Here is a 14,908-nt window from a genome sequence, read left to right on the forward strand (position 1 = left end):
GAGTAATAATTGACCCTGAGCTAAACATGAAACAACACATCTCACAGAAAATAAAAGAAGGTTATGCAAAACTAATGATCCTAAGAAGACTTAAACCTCTATTAACAATTAACAATTTTCGCACAGTTCTACAAGCAATGATATTCGCTAGCACAGATTATTGTAACTCCCTGCTGTTAGGACTACCTCAATCTACAATTCGGCCTCTGCAAATATTGCAAAATTCCGCTGCCAGAGTTTTGACAGGCAAAAAAATGAGTGACCACATTACAGGAACACTTGCTGAACTCCACTGGCTTCCAATTGAACAAAGAATACAATATAAAGCACTTTGTATAAACCGTAAACTAATCCACGATGATAAAGCCGACTGGCTTAACACGGCACTGCGCATGCACGTACCACAAAGAAACCTGAGATCTGCAAATAAAGCTCTACTAACTGTCCCCCCTGTCAAATCAGCACATCTCACGCAAGTAAGGGAAAGAGCACTGTCGCTGGCTGGTCCTGTACTATGGAATACCATGCCACTCGAAATAAGACTACAGACAAATCTGAAATTATTCAAAACTAATCTGAAAACCTGGCTTTTTAAACAAGCATTTTATAAAGATAAAGAAAAGGAGAAAAATAGTTGAGTGATAAGGATGCACCAGGCTAGAAGTTTTTAGTAACCTACATAAACATATTAATGTTAAAATCAAACTGCTTAATTTGTTCCTAACAATCAGGTTTAATTTACACACCTAGTTTATTATTTTACATTGTTACCGTACTATGATGGCGCACGAGTAATTTGTAATCTATTCCACCCATATTTCTCTTTATCGTGCCCTTCTGTAAACCGTTGTGATGGTATTTAACTTAACGACGGTATAGAAAAATGTTTAAATAAATAAATACCTGTTAGTGAGATTAGTAATGTTTCAGTGTTATAGTGTTTTCTGAAATCATGTTGTGATGGGTAGAGTATGTTATTGTTGTCTACATGTTCTGCTAATTGCTTTTGTATTGCCTCCACCTCCTGCTTCCTTCAGCAGGAGGTGGAGGCAGGGCCTGCCTCAGGAGAGCAGTCACACCTCAGAAGGTGCAACAGTCACAGGATTAATTGGTGCAGTCTCAGCGGGGACAGATATAGGAGAGGAACAGATCCACTTCATTCTGAATGATGATTCTCTGAGGATGAAGGTTCTCTTTCAGATAGTGGCAGGAGGTCATCTGCCACACGTCGATGACAGCCACCGGGAGCCCCGAGAACATTCTCCTCAGAATGACGTCCAGTTGGAGGGACAGCCAGTCATTGCCATGGAGCAGGTTGAACCCCGTGTTGGCCGATTTGATGATGACGGTGGTCTGAGGGCTCCTCTGCAGGAGATCTGTCACCGCCCGCCGGATGTTCTGAAGCCGGCGGATGTATGGTTCGACAGGGTAAGTGACAAAGTGGGCCCAGAGATTGAGGACGATCACCAGATCTGATCCCCCGCCGATGGCATCAATGTCATTCGCCACGTAGTGGCGGTCCGCTGCCCAGTACTTCAGCATCCTCAGGGGGTTCCCATGTGCCCGGTACTGCAGTAGATAGCCCCCTTCAGAATCCGTAGCCAGGAGGGGCCCCGAATGCCTTTGGACGTGTAAGCCAATCTCCTTCAGAGCTGTAACGAAAGGGGATGGAGATGGTCACTGTTCTTCCTGGACCGCAGGATGTCAACGAACCTCACTCAGTCATGAAACAACAAAATACTTTCAAGCCCCCATTCCACAAACCTAAGACAGTGTTAATTTATCCAGGTTGTAATTTTATTGTTTATAGGAAGTGCGATAGACTGTTTTTGGGCTGGCTGTTTCCTTAACTCATTTGGAACCAAGGCTGGGATCTGGCACTGTGCTCTTTTATTCACAGCTACCTCCAGATTTCCCCCCCCCCCCCCCCATTTTACAACCCTCTCCCAATTTTAATCCAGTTACTGCAGCGATGCTGCTCTGCCAGGAACCATCCACCGAGGCTCCTTCCAAAAACCCCTACAAATCGAGGGGCCTATTTCCAGCCACTAGATGTCACTGTTGCACCATACCTATGAAGTCCTGCATCCCTCCTCCACCTCTAGAAACTGTGACATTGCCTCTATAGTCTCCACAGCCCCAGCCAACCCGGGGAGCGAAAAATCTCAGCTGGGAGTGGACCCAGATCCCTCCTCACGGCAGGGCACAGCACAGTCACTGATCCACCAGGCCAGCCCTACATTCACTTACAAACGCTACTGGGGGAATGTGCCTGGTGAGGAATGGGTGCTTTGGATCAGTAGGAGATCTTGCAGGAGAAGGAGACTAGACAGATCAGAAATTAACCCAAATATATGATGCAGTCATATCTACAGTTCCCAATTCCAACAGAGAGAGAGAGAGAGGAAAGGACAGAGGGCTGAAGATGGAGAGAAGCAGAAAAGAGAGCAGGCAAAAGAAGAAAGTGTAGAGGAAAGGAACAAAGAGGGAAATGGGTGAAAGAGGGAGAGTCAGGAGGGGGAGCTTGGGGAAGAAAAGAATGAAGGAGAACTCCATCTCTTACTGGGAACGATATGCACCAGGTACTCCCACCACTGTCTCATGGTCGAATCCCCAAACATGTACACGATTTTCCTCCTCAGGCATCGGCTGATGTCAGACGGCATGGGGAACCTCTTGCTGGAACAGACTCGGGAGGTCCAGACGTCGTTCAAATAGAACCCGGACGGATCTGGGATCGGCAGCCCAGGGGTGCAGGCGGGAGGCCGAGGCTCACCTGGGAAGGGTGAATACATTGAGGGTGGAGGTTACACTCACATTAGAAGAGTAAGTTTTCCTTAGAGTGGGTTTGTATCCTGCGTTAACTCTCTCTTTTTTGGATATCAGAATTAGCTAGATTCAGAGAGGGCAGAGTGCATAAAAAAGGGAGGTGGAGTAGCTTTATATGTTAGGGACAAAATTAAAGCAAGGGGTCCGTGGGAGCTGTCTTGAGGAAACCCAATGAGTCTAATATCCCTGTAGGTGTAATTGATAAGTTACAATCATAAGAGGAAGAGGTAGATATAGATCTGATAGAAACCATCCGAAGGAGAGCATGCAAATGATAGGAGCTGTTAATGGGGGGGATCTACCTGGTGAGGATCAGACAATGCCAGCTAAAGGATCGGCTAGAAGAGGGCTACTGGGATCCCTACACAAAGAACTGGTTGAGCAACTCATGACGAGGAGACACTGGACTTGAGACTGAGAAATGGAGACAGCATCACTGAGGCTGGGGTAGGGGACAACTTGGGGTCCTGTGGTTCAGTGTAAACGCTGGATCAGATCCCATCTATACTAGAACAAGGGCCCAAGATTTCCAAAGGGTTGATGATAAGGAAATGAATAATTATGTTAAGGAAGCCTTGTTAGGAGCAGGGGCAGGGGTTGGAAATCATACAGAGAAACTATGGACAGCAATGCTTTGAAATGGCAACAAATCCTTGTGTCAGGCACGTTAGCTAGGGGAACAGAATGAAGAGACCACTGTGGTTCGTCAAAAATAATAGGAGAAAAAGTAAAAAATGAAAAACATACAAAGACAGAAAGAGCAGGAAAGGCAAAATTACATGAAGTAGAGGAAGGCAGAGACAGAGGTTAGACTATCAAGAGCAGTTAGTAAAGGCAAGGGGTATAACTGTCTTTAGATACAAGCGAAAAGAGCAAAATGCAAAGGGGAAGAGTAGGAACCAAAGGAGAAGGTTTTGTTTACTAGGCAGTTCTATCTGGCTCCTTTAGATCTGGAACTGCAATCCAGCATCGAGTGAGGAATTGATAAAGGGGGAAAGGCAAACATTTAAGTGTCTAGCAGGCTTCACTAAGTTAACCATCTTCAGTAGAGGACAAGGTTGTGAAGAGAGGGAGAAAGAAAAGGAATATGCGGTGGATATCCGGGCCAGCGGAGATGATCGGAGCTGAAACAGTGTCAGAACTGCAGCATGCGTGGGGTAGGTAGAAAGGGATCTCAGTGGGGACAGGGGGAGAAGACCACAGATCGAGTAAGACCTGTGACAGCACGGGACGCACAAATGGGCAGCCTCAGGTGGACCAAGTGGTTTTTCCCTGCCAGTGCCTCTCTTTTCAGATCGGTGCAGGCCTCACTTACCCCGGCTGCTGTTCCTGTCCAGGATGTGAAGAGCTGGCATGCGCCCCTTTATTGTGGATTGGGTCATTGTCCTGTTAGGAGCCAATAGACAAAATGAAAATTGGTTCTTACCTGCTAATTTTCGTTCCTGTAGTACCAAGGATCAGTCCGGACTCCTGGGTTTTTCCTCTCTTCCAGTAGGTAGAGACAGAGAAAAACTTCGCGAGCACCCCTCTTAATCCAGTGTGCCATCTACAGCTCTTCAGTATTAAAATTACCAAAGCAGAAAATATGTAACGATTCAACTGTTATGTCAAGCAAATACAAGAAAGAAATGACCAATCCAACTATGTACATGTGAATTCTCTGAGCAGGATAAGGAGAAGCCTGTAGTGTATCAGAAAACAAAATAATGTTAAGATAGATCAAGTGGGCTCTCAAGAAAATCCTGGCAACCCCCAAAGGGCGGGCATCTGGACTGATCTGTGGTGCTACAGGAACGAAAATTAGTAGGTAAGAACCAATTTTCCTTTCCCTGTATGTACCCGGATCAGTCCAGACTCCTGGGATGTACAAAAGCTTCCCTATCTGGGGTGGGACCTTGAGAGTCCTGTTCTAATGACTGCCCCCGAAATTGTTGACGTCCAGCGCCTCGATGTCCAAACAGTAGTGTCTGGAAAAGGTAGAGACTTCCAGGTCACTGCCCTGCAAATTTCTTGCAGCGAAACCAACTGGCACTCTGCCAAGAAAGCAGCCTGCGACTGGATCAGATGTGTTTTCAAACCATCTGGGACAGGCCGTCCACGACAAATATAAGCGGAAGCAATGGCCTCTTTCAACCGACGGGCTATGGTCACCTTTGATGCTTTATGACCCTCTTAGCGCTGCTCCATAGGACAAAAAGATGATCTAAGACCTGAAAAGCATTAGTGACCTCGAGGTAACGCAAGAGAACTCTCCTGACATCCAGAAGCCGCAATTCCCGAGCGTGAGGCACATCCATCTCAACATTTGTAAAGGCTGGAGGTTCTACTGATTGATTTAAGTGGAAAGCTGAGACAACCTTTGGCAGAAAGGATAGAACCGTTCTGAGCGAGATCCCAGAATTAGAGATCCTTGAAAAAGGTTCCCTGCATGAGAGAGCTTGGAGCTCAGAAACCCTCCTAGCTGAGCAGACTGTTAACAAAAACACCATCTTCAGAGTTAAATCCTTTAAGGTGGCCTTCTTAAGAGGTTCAAAAGGAGCTTCATACAAGACCATGAGGACCAAATTAAAACTCCAGGACAGACATACGGGACGGACAGGGAAATTCAAATGCTTCGCCCCTCGAAGGAAATGTACCACATCTGGATGTGCTGCCAGGGTCACACCCTGAATCTTGCCTCTCAGGCATCCCAAGGCCACCACCTGCACCCAGAGGGAATTAAAGAACAACCCTTTGCTTAGGCCTTTCTGTAAGAATGCCAGAATCTGAGCCACCGAGGACTGATGAAGAAGGACTCCAGGCTCGCGACACCAAGATTTGAAGACCTTCCATACCCTGAAGTAAGTTAATGAGGCAGAGTTCTTCTGAGCCCAAAGTAGGGTGGCAATGACATCTTCTGGATAACCCTTCTCCCTTAACTGCTTCCTTTCAAAAGCCTGGCTGCTAGACAAAAGCGATTCACCTGGTCAAAAAATATAGGGCCTAGATGCAGATTTGGAAGATGACTCAGCCGCAGGAGTCCATCCACAGTGAGGTTGTCAAGGTTCACAAATCAGGGTCTCCATATCCACCAGGATTACCCTGCCTGGGTGAACTTCTATTCTGCTTAGAATCTTGCCTATCAGAGGCCATGGAGGAAACACAGAACAGAACATGTGCAACCAAGCAAGTAGCAGGGCATCAACCCCTTCTGCTCCATATTCTCTTCTGTGACTGAAGAACCGTGGTGCCTTGGCATTCTTTTGAGTCGCCATAAAGTCCAGATGAGGAGGACCCCATCTGCAAGAAAGGAGGGTCATTGTGTCTGAAGACTGCTCCCACTCTCCTGGGTCTAGCCTTTGATGGCTCAGAAAATCCGCTTGCACATTGTCGGTCCCTGTTATGTGTGATTCCGCCAGCAAGACTAGATGCTGTTCTGCCCAAATAATTGGCATATTCACTTCCAAGGCTACCACACAACTTTTGGCTTCTCCTTGATGATTGATGTAAGCTACTGTCATCGCATTGTCCGACAGAACCTGCCCCGCCTGGTTGTGCAAGAGTGGAAAAAACCTCTGTAGTGCTAAACACACTGCACTCATCTCTAGGCGATTGATGGGCCACTTTGCCTCTTCTGACAACCATTGGCCCTGAACCGATTGAGACTGGCACACTGCGCCCCAACCCGAGAGGCTGGCATCTGTGGTCACTATCATTCACTGAGGCAACTCGAGGTCCACCCTGTGCCTCAAGAGGTTTTGGGCAAGCCAGCAACCAAGACTGGACCTGGCGGACTCTGTGAACGGTAAGGGAATCTGAAACTCCTCCGACATCAGATCCCAACGGGATAGCAGTGCTTTCTGTAAGAGCCTCATATGAGCAAACGCCCAGAGGACCAACTCCAGAGTGGACGCCATGGAGCCAAGGACTTGCAAATAATCCTAGACTCTGGGTACAGAAGCTGCCAAGAGGCGTTGAACTTGTGTCCATAATTTGGTGATTCATTCCTCCATGAGAGAGACTTTGCCCACTCGGATATCGAACTGTGCTCCTAAGAGGTCTAGGACCTGAGAAGGATGAAGATGACTCTTGCACTGATTGACGACCCAACTGAGGGACCGCAGATGGTGCAAAACCTTGTCCACTGCCTGCTGGCAGAGTTCCTTTGGCTTCGCCCAAATGAACCAGTCGTCCAAGTATGGGTGAACTAGCACCCCCTCCCTTTGAAGACCTGCCGCCACCACCACCATCACCTTGGTGAAAATGCGTGGAGCCTTAGCGAGACCGAACGGGAGGGCACAGAACTGGACATGCATTCTGAGGATCATTATCCGGTGAAACCTCTGATGATCCTGTGGATACTGATGTACAGATATGCTTCCGTCGGATCCATGGATGCTAAGAACTCCCCGCTGCACACCACCCCAATGACCGAGCGCAGGGTCTCCATCTGAAAACGCGGCACCTTCTTCAGATCCAGAATCAGACTTCCTTTCTAGGCACCATGAAATAAATGGAATACCGCCCTGTTCCCCACTCTTCCTGGGGAACGGGGATGATGGCCCCTAGACACGCTAGCCTGTGGATGGTTTGCCGAACAATTTGTTTCTTTATTGGTGAACTACAGGGAGGGATCATAAACAGGTCTCGTAGAGGTCAAACAAATTATAAAGCGGAGCCGTCCGTCAATTACTGGGATGGAGGAACGGGTCGGCTGTTTCTCATTGAGACGATTTGGACCCAAGGGACGCCTGACCGGCCCCATCTTGGCTCGCTCTATGTCCGCGAAAGGACTGAGGTCAGGATTGGGACCTCCCTGGCCCATTCCAGGTGCCCTGCTCTGTCGGAAGCGCCTTTGCCCCCAAAAACGAGAGCGGGTTGAAAGAAAACCTTTAGTGTCCTTAGTTTATCCTCAGGCAGCTTGTGCACCTTATTGTCTCCCAGAAACTTTATCAGTTGCTCTTCACCAAAGAGAAGCTTGCCTTTAAAAGAGAGTGTACTAAGCTGAGCCTTAGAGGAAACATCAGACCAGTTACATAACCATAAAAGCATCCTCGCTGATACCGCTGTGGGGTATCAGCCACAGGTCAGCAGGTGGCATCCTCGCTGACACCGTTGTTCTGGAGGAGGTACGAAGGAGGTTGTATAAGGCGCCTGCTCCATAGGCCACCGCCACCTCCAAGCGCTCTGCCTGCGCCGACTCATGAGGTGGGAGGTCCTTGGTATTCAGCAACTGCTGTACCCACCTCCGGCTTGCCCAAAGCATGAAGCTGCTACAGACTGCAGCCCGAATGCCAAGAGCTGAAACTTTAAAGATGCGCTAGAGATGGACCTCTAGCTTCCTGTCCTGGAAGTCTTTTAGGGCTGCTGTCCTGGCTACCGGGATGGTGGTTCTCTTGGTGACAGCTGACATTGAAGCGTCCACCTTAGGTACCTTCAAAAGCTCCAGAGTTTCTTCAGGTAAAGGATAGAGCTTGTCCATAGCCAGGCCTACTCTCTGAACTGCCTCCGGAGTATCCCACTCCTGGACCATTAGCTGCTGAACCACTCTATGAAAAGGGAAAGTTTTGTCCGAACCTCGCAACCCCGCCATGACCGGATCCACTGTGTCTTGGCCCGGGTCATCCTGAGGAACCATTATGCCCAGCTCCGCCAGGACGTGCGGAATCAGAGGATTCAGCTCGTCCCTCTGAAACAACCAAACTACCTTTGGATCATCCCTGTCCAAAAGTAACGCCTTCTCTGGCTCATCCGGATCCAATCCAGGAAAAGGGAGGGGGGGGGGCCCGAGGAGGGATCGTCCCTCACAGACCCCGCGAGGTCAGATTCTACAGAAGGAGGATCAGTCGAGGGGCCCCCAACCTTCCAGATTCAAATGGCCCCTGAGACTCTGGCTGCTTAGGGACTTTACTGGGCAGCCTCTCAACAAGCCAGTGCCTGTAAGAACCTCCTTGCTGGGACTGACTGGCCATATAAGCTTTGTTCATTAAAAGCACAAAATCAGCGGTAAACCCAGCTGGACCCTTCAAATCCCCCTACGGGGAATCAAGGTCATCTTTAGAGAACTCATGTAGATATTCCTGGGGGTCCCCAGGACTCAGGTTGGCTGGCGACAGATCAGGCAGGAGATCTGCTCCCTTTCCCGATTTCTCCTTAGCAGCTGAAAAGGCTTTTAAAATGGCCACTGTTCCCATGCTTAGTGGGAATGGGTCAGTCTCACTCTCCATTACAGCGGGTGGAGGGGGTCCATGCTGGAGGGGGTGGGAGCCGGCCCATCAGCTGTCACCCCTGGCGCCCACAAGCTCGAGGAAAACTGGGTTCCCAACCCTTGCTCCTTCAATACTGCTACCAGGGGGGATGGTCCCACCAGGTCCTGCAAACCACCTGGAAGGTTTGCTAGAACTTCTGGTCCTGTTTGACTTGTTCTGAATTCTTTCTTTTTTTTTTTTTTTCACATCTTAAGATTAGTTCAGAACTGCAGGTTTCGCACCACCTCCATCTGCTGGAGACAGAGAAATACTGAAGAGCTGCAGGTGGCAAACCGGATTTAGAGGGGGTGCTCTCCAAGTTTTTCTCTGTCTCCATCTGCTGCTGCGGAGGCAAAACCCAGGAGTGGACTGATCCGGGTACGCACAGGGAACCACGCTTAGCTTTTTCGATCAGGATGAAGAAAAAAACCCCAAAAACCCTTTCTGATCTATGTGAACAGTTCAATGAGCACCCAAGTCAGGTTTCTCATGTGGAGGAGGGGGTGATGTTGGGGAAGCCGAATATACTGACGCTGGTTCTCGGGTGAACAGATCCCTGACAGGGTCTTGGTGTCTTGTGTTATTTTCCTAACGTGAGAAAAATTGTCAGTGTACAAGAGCCCTCTCTGCACTCCCTCCCCCAAGGATCAGCATCTGCCAGCGACGAAGCATTTTCACCTGGACCTTTCAAGGGAGTGTTTCTGGGCATTTAAACATGCAGTGTACGGCATCGATAGGGAGGCAGGTGGCCAACATCATAGGGAATACATAAGAAGATCTGGCAATACATTCCAATGTCCAGATAATTTCAAGCTGTTCAGAATGTATTTTACTTATTTATTTATTTATTTATTTATTTATTTATTTATTTATTTATTGCAGAGTTTTATATACTGTAATTCGGAAAGCCATCACTTGTCTTTATAAACCATCTGTAGCATTCAAGCTGCTCTCCAAACGGGATGTGAAGCAAACATCACAGGTACAATGGGAATATAAAGATAAATTAAACATTCAAAGGGCCTCATTAGAGCCACCGCAGTTAAACCCTCTTAGATGTCAGGGCCAGATTAAGGGGCAAGCCAACTGGGGGTGTCAACCTGTAAGGGCCACCAAATTAAATAATATCGGTTTGTAGGGTGCCAGATCATGAGCCTGCCCGGGGTCCCCACATGCCTCAGTCCCATCCTGGATGTAACACTACACACCCTAATACTTCAGACAGACTGGCGCACTTCCCTCAGGGGTGGATGATGTGAAGCCGGTTTTGTGAATGCCGTTTGCCCATGTGCCACTAAGCTCTCTACGTGGCACGTGGCCCGTCGGTGCTGTACCTTCTCGGATCATATAATAAACACTATGCTGGGACTCCATTAAATAATATATATAACTAAAAAAAAAAGAGAAGATAAGCAATTACCCATTTAGAAACATCTCTTCCTCTGTGGTAGTGATTTTCCTGCTGCCTCCTGCAGAGTGGTAAACCAAAGAGCTACAGGGTAGTTGCTTTGGCCTGACACAGACCCACCTTTCCCCAATCTTGGGGTCAATGTATTCGCACACAGGCCTCTGCAGGATTTGCAGGTTACACTCTGTTCTTTCTGTAGTCCCGTTCTTCTGGAAATATCCATAAAAATAGATCTTATCTGGCCTAGTGTCTCTGAGTCTTTTTATGATCTGGACGGCCTCGCTGGAATGTATGAGCCGGATAGAAACCTTCACATCCCCAGGCCACAGCAGCAGGAAGGTGACGGTGTAGGTCCCGTTCTGGTGATCTCGCACGGACCCCGTCACCCCAGCCTTCAGTCTGGGGGAATGGAGTTTGGCCTGGAAGAAATCGCCTCCGTAGCTCTTTGGTCTCTTCTGGTGGTCTCTCGCGGTTAACAGCAGCTCCAGGGTCTCTCCGACAGAATAGTGGGCTCTGGGATTCAGGATCTGGTAGTCACAATTCTCAGGACTCGTGGAGGACTCAACACTTGGTGTCCCCTGTGGTTCTGGCCATGCTATCAGCTCCTTCAGCATCTTCACTTCCTCAGAGTCATGCCAGGGAGTTGAGTCCCCATTGGGCCTGGATTGTGTTATTTTAGGAGGATGGAGGGTGGACGTTGCTTTCTCCAACCTGTTCACCCTCATTGGAAAATAGGAGAATAACTTAGGTTCAAGTTCATTGTCCCAAAATGTGATCAGGACCTGAAATGGAAACAAAAGAAAATGAAGGATGAAGCTTCCACTGACCTGGGGACATCTATGCAGCAAAAAGCATGCTGGATACCCCTGAGATAGAGCCGTGCCTGGAGACGGGATGCTGCTCCTGATTGGAGGAGATGTAACAGATTTGATCAGTATTTCTGCTTCGCCCTGAACAATCTGCAGTGAGGGCTCTTTTAGTTTGCTAGGGAATGTGTGGTTGCTTCCCTAGATAACCATCAGACCTCATGCTAATCCCCTGTAGCTGCAGACACATAATATCTTGGTGACCTTGGGCAGTGATAAACAAATTCTTTGCGGCTGGGGAAGTGTCTCATTGGTAATTTACTCAAAGGTCCGCCATTGTGTTTGCAGCTCTTACAAAGCTTACTCCAGGGGGTTGGTTTGGGTCTAATTCAAACTCAAACTCTAATCACGGTCAGTTTAGGGAAGCTGGTGCTGTCTGTTTGCTTTAGTAATATGAAATGTTGGGTATCTTTGTTACAGCTCTTACCTGTCTAAGCAAAATGCAGGGCTCTGTGCTTGTCAACAGAAGAGCTATTCAAGAATAACTGGAGATAAAGTAGGAGCCCTAATCCCAGCCATGGCTTCTATCTCAGGACCTCCCACTCCTATCTCCACCACCGCCACAGGGAAGTGGACTCTTGCTTAATCTACAAGGTGTGGCCGGCTTCAGTGTCATTCATTTTGCTACTGCAGACCGGACCGACCTAGTGGAGGTTCGGTCATCGATTTCACCCCCTGCAGAGGAAGGGGACCTTTACTCAAAAAGCGATGACATTCCAGGAGCTTTTCGGAGTGGAGTCAGTGACTACGACAGGAAATGATTTCTAGAGGAAACTGGACTTTCTTTTTTATATTTATTTGTTTGTTTGTTTGTTTGTTTATTTGTTTATTTATATACACGGAGGATGTGTAGGGAAGACGAGGGAAAGGGACTGACCTGGGGTTTTAAGATTTGGATTCAGAGAAGGAAGTTTTCTCGCTCCGGGCTATGGAACCGCTACAGATGCACAGAGCTGTTGTTTCTTTTTTTACTTTTTCACTTTTTCCCTGGACTAACACATAGGGAGAGCCAATAGGAGGTCAGGAGAAGGTGGGACCTGTGGTCTCCTAATACCCAGATGGTGGGACCGTACTCTGCGCATAGAAAAAGCTCTGACAGACTCCTGGGATCTTTTGCAAATCCTGGTCAATGCCATTCACCCAAGGTTAAAGGGTTTCTTGCTCTGACACCCCTTATAGTAACAGGAACTGAATTCAAGGAAGCCTGGGTGAAGCACAGAGAAGCCTGAGAACAAACGGGGCACCTGCTGTGTGGGACAGGGGCAGAGGAGAGGGGCTTTATCTGTATAACAAACATTGGGAACCCTCCAGCTTTTAGACTGAACCGCCTGACCTGCTGTTCTGGGTTCAGATCCTGTACATTGGCATTCTGCCCTGGGGCTAATCTGACTGGGGTCTACACTGGCAGTTACCTGAGGGGCTCGTCACCTGCATGCACACAGGACTGCCTCGGGGGGGGGGGGGGGCGCTTACCCAGTGTAAACCCACAATTACTGGGATTATACCTGGGGGCTTGTCACCTGCATGCACACAGGACTGGCTTGGGGGGCTTACCCAATATAAACACACAATTACTGGGGTTATACCTGGGGGCTTGACACCTGCATGCACACAGGACTGCCTCGGGGGGCTTACCCAATATAAACACACAATTACTGGGGTTATACCTGGGGGCTTGTCACCTGCATGCACACAGGACTGCCTCGGGGGGGCTTACCCAGTGTAAACACACAATTACTGGGATTATACCTGGGGGCTTGTCACCTGCATGCACACAGGACTGCCTCGGGGGGCTTACCCAATATAAACACACAATTACTGGGGTTATACCTGGGGGCTTGTCACCTGCATGCACACAGGACTGGCTTGGGGGGCTTACCCAATATAAACACACAATTACTGGGGTTATACCTGGGGGCTTGTCATCTGCATGCACACAGGACTGGCTTGGGGGGCTTACCCAATATAAACACACAATTACTGGGATTATACCTGGGGGCTTGTCACCTGTGTGTACACAGGACTGCCTCGGGAGTCTTACCCAATATAAACACACAATTACTGTGTGTTTATATTGGGTAAGCCCCCCGAGGCAGTCCTGTGTACACGCAGGTGTACACGCAGGTGACCGATGCCACGCGGTGAGTTAACCGCGCCCCCTGAGAGGCTTTAGGCCTATCAGAGGGCACTCTAAAGCCCTTTAAATTTGAGATCCTCCCGGCGGCGTCGCGCGTCCGAAGGAGCGCGACCTAAAGGGCCTGCCCCTTAGCGCGCCCCTTGGAGTGCCCTAGGCCCAGGCCCAGGCCTATCCCTCTCGCAATTCAGCCATTAATTCGCCACCTATTTGATACATCCTTCTGGGTTCGTCATTAGTGCAGCCGCGCATGTGCAGCCCTTATACGGTCTGTCTGTCCACAGAACGCTAGTAGCCCTATCTCTTACCATGAACCGATTGTGAGTCTTGGGTCGGGACCTCACCCCTAGAGGCTACCAGATGCGCTCCTGCCCGGCCCTCAGAGGGCTAATTACATTCACCCTCTACTCTCATCAATCCGACCTTCAGTACTCACCTAACTCACCTCCAGCTTTCTTCCAAACAGTTTCCAGCACCAATCCGATCTGTCTCCAGCACTCACCCAATCTTCATCAAACATCCAGCCAACCAATTTTCAGCAATCATCCAATCATCATCCAGCACTCATCCAACCAATCTCCAACCTCCATCAAGCCTATCTCCAGCACTCTTGCTACCATCCTCAGTCAGCAATCTTCATCATCCGCTCTCATCAACCTCATCAACCTATCCCATAAATTAAGACGCGAGGTTCCAAAAACCAGCTCACCGATTACACCAGTCCTCAATATTCTCCATCTTACATCAAGACGCTCCAAACATTCTTCCAGACGACTCCAACATTCATTCATACGCCTCCAGCAAGCATCAAGACGCTTCCAGCAAGCATACAGACAACCCCAGCACTCACTCAGATGACCCCAGCACTCACTCTGACGACTCCAGCACTCACGATGTTAGGTTCCATATTCGGAGCTACCACCCAGGAAAAAGATCTAGGCATCATAGTGGATAATACTTTAAAATCGTCGGCTCAGTGTGCTGCAGCAGTCAAAAAAGCAAATAGAATGTTAGGAATTATTAGGAAGGGAATGGTTAATAGAACGGAAAATGTCATAATGCCTCTGTATCGCTCCATGGTGAGACCGCACCTTGAATACTGTGTACAATTCTGGTCACCGCATCTCAAAAAAGATATAGTTGTGATGGAGAAGGTACAGAGAAGGGCAACCAAAATGATAAAGGGGATGGAACAGCTCCCCTATGAGGAAAGGCTGAAGAGGTTAGGGCTGTTCAGCTTGGAGAAGAAACGGCTGAGGGGGGATATGATAGAGGTCTTTAAGATCATGAGAGGTCTTGAACGAGTAGATGTGACTCGGTTATTTACACTTTCGAATAATAGAAGGACTAGGGGGCATTCCATGAAGTTAGCAAGTAACACATTTAAGACTAATCGGAGAAAATTCTTTTTCACTCAACGCACAATAAAGCTCTGGAATTTGTT

At 48.4% G+C, this 14,908-nt stretch overlaps 1 protein-coding gene across 1 annotated transcript in view; it reads right to left on the reverse strand.

The window, feature by feature from the left end:
• GPC2 (glypican 2) overlaps window positions 1-14,908 on the reverse strand; it is a 98,548-nt gene that overhangs the window by 30,288 nt on the left and 53,352 nt on the right. The window contains 3 exon segments of the mRNA XM_029579687.1: window positions 1,156-1,652; window positions 4,145-4,215; window positions 10,585-11,246. Coding sequence (XP_029435547.1) covers window positions 1,156-1,652; window positions 4,145-4,215; window positions 10,585-11,246 — 1,230 coding nt within the window.

This window comes from Rhinatrema bivittatum, chromosome 16 (assembly GCF_901001135.1).
Source record: "Rhinatrema bivittatum chromosome 16, aRhiBiv1.1, whole genome shotgun sequence".
Classification (NCBI taxonomy): Eukaryota; Metazoa; Chordata; class Amphibia; order Gymnophiona; family Rhinatrematidae; genus Rhinatrema; species Rhinatrema bivittatum.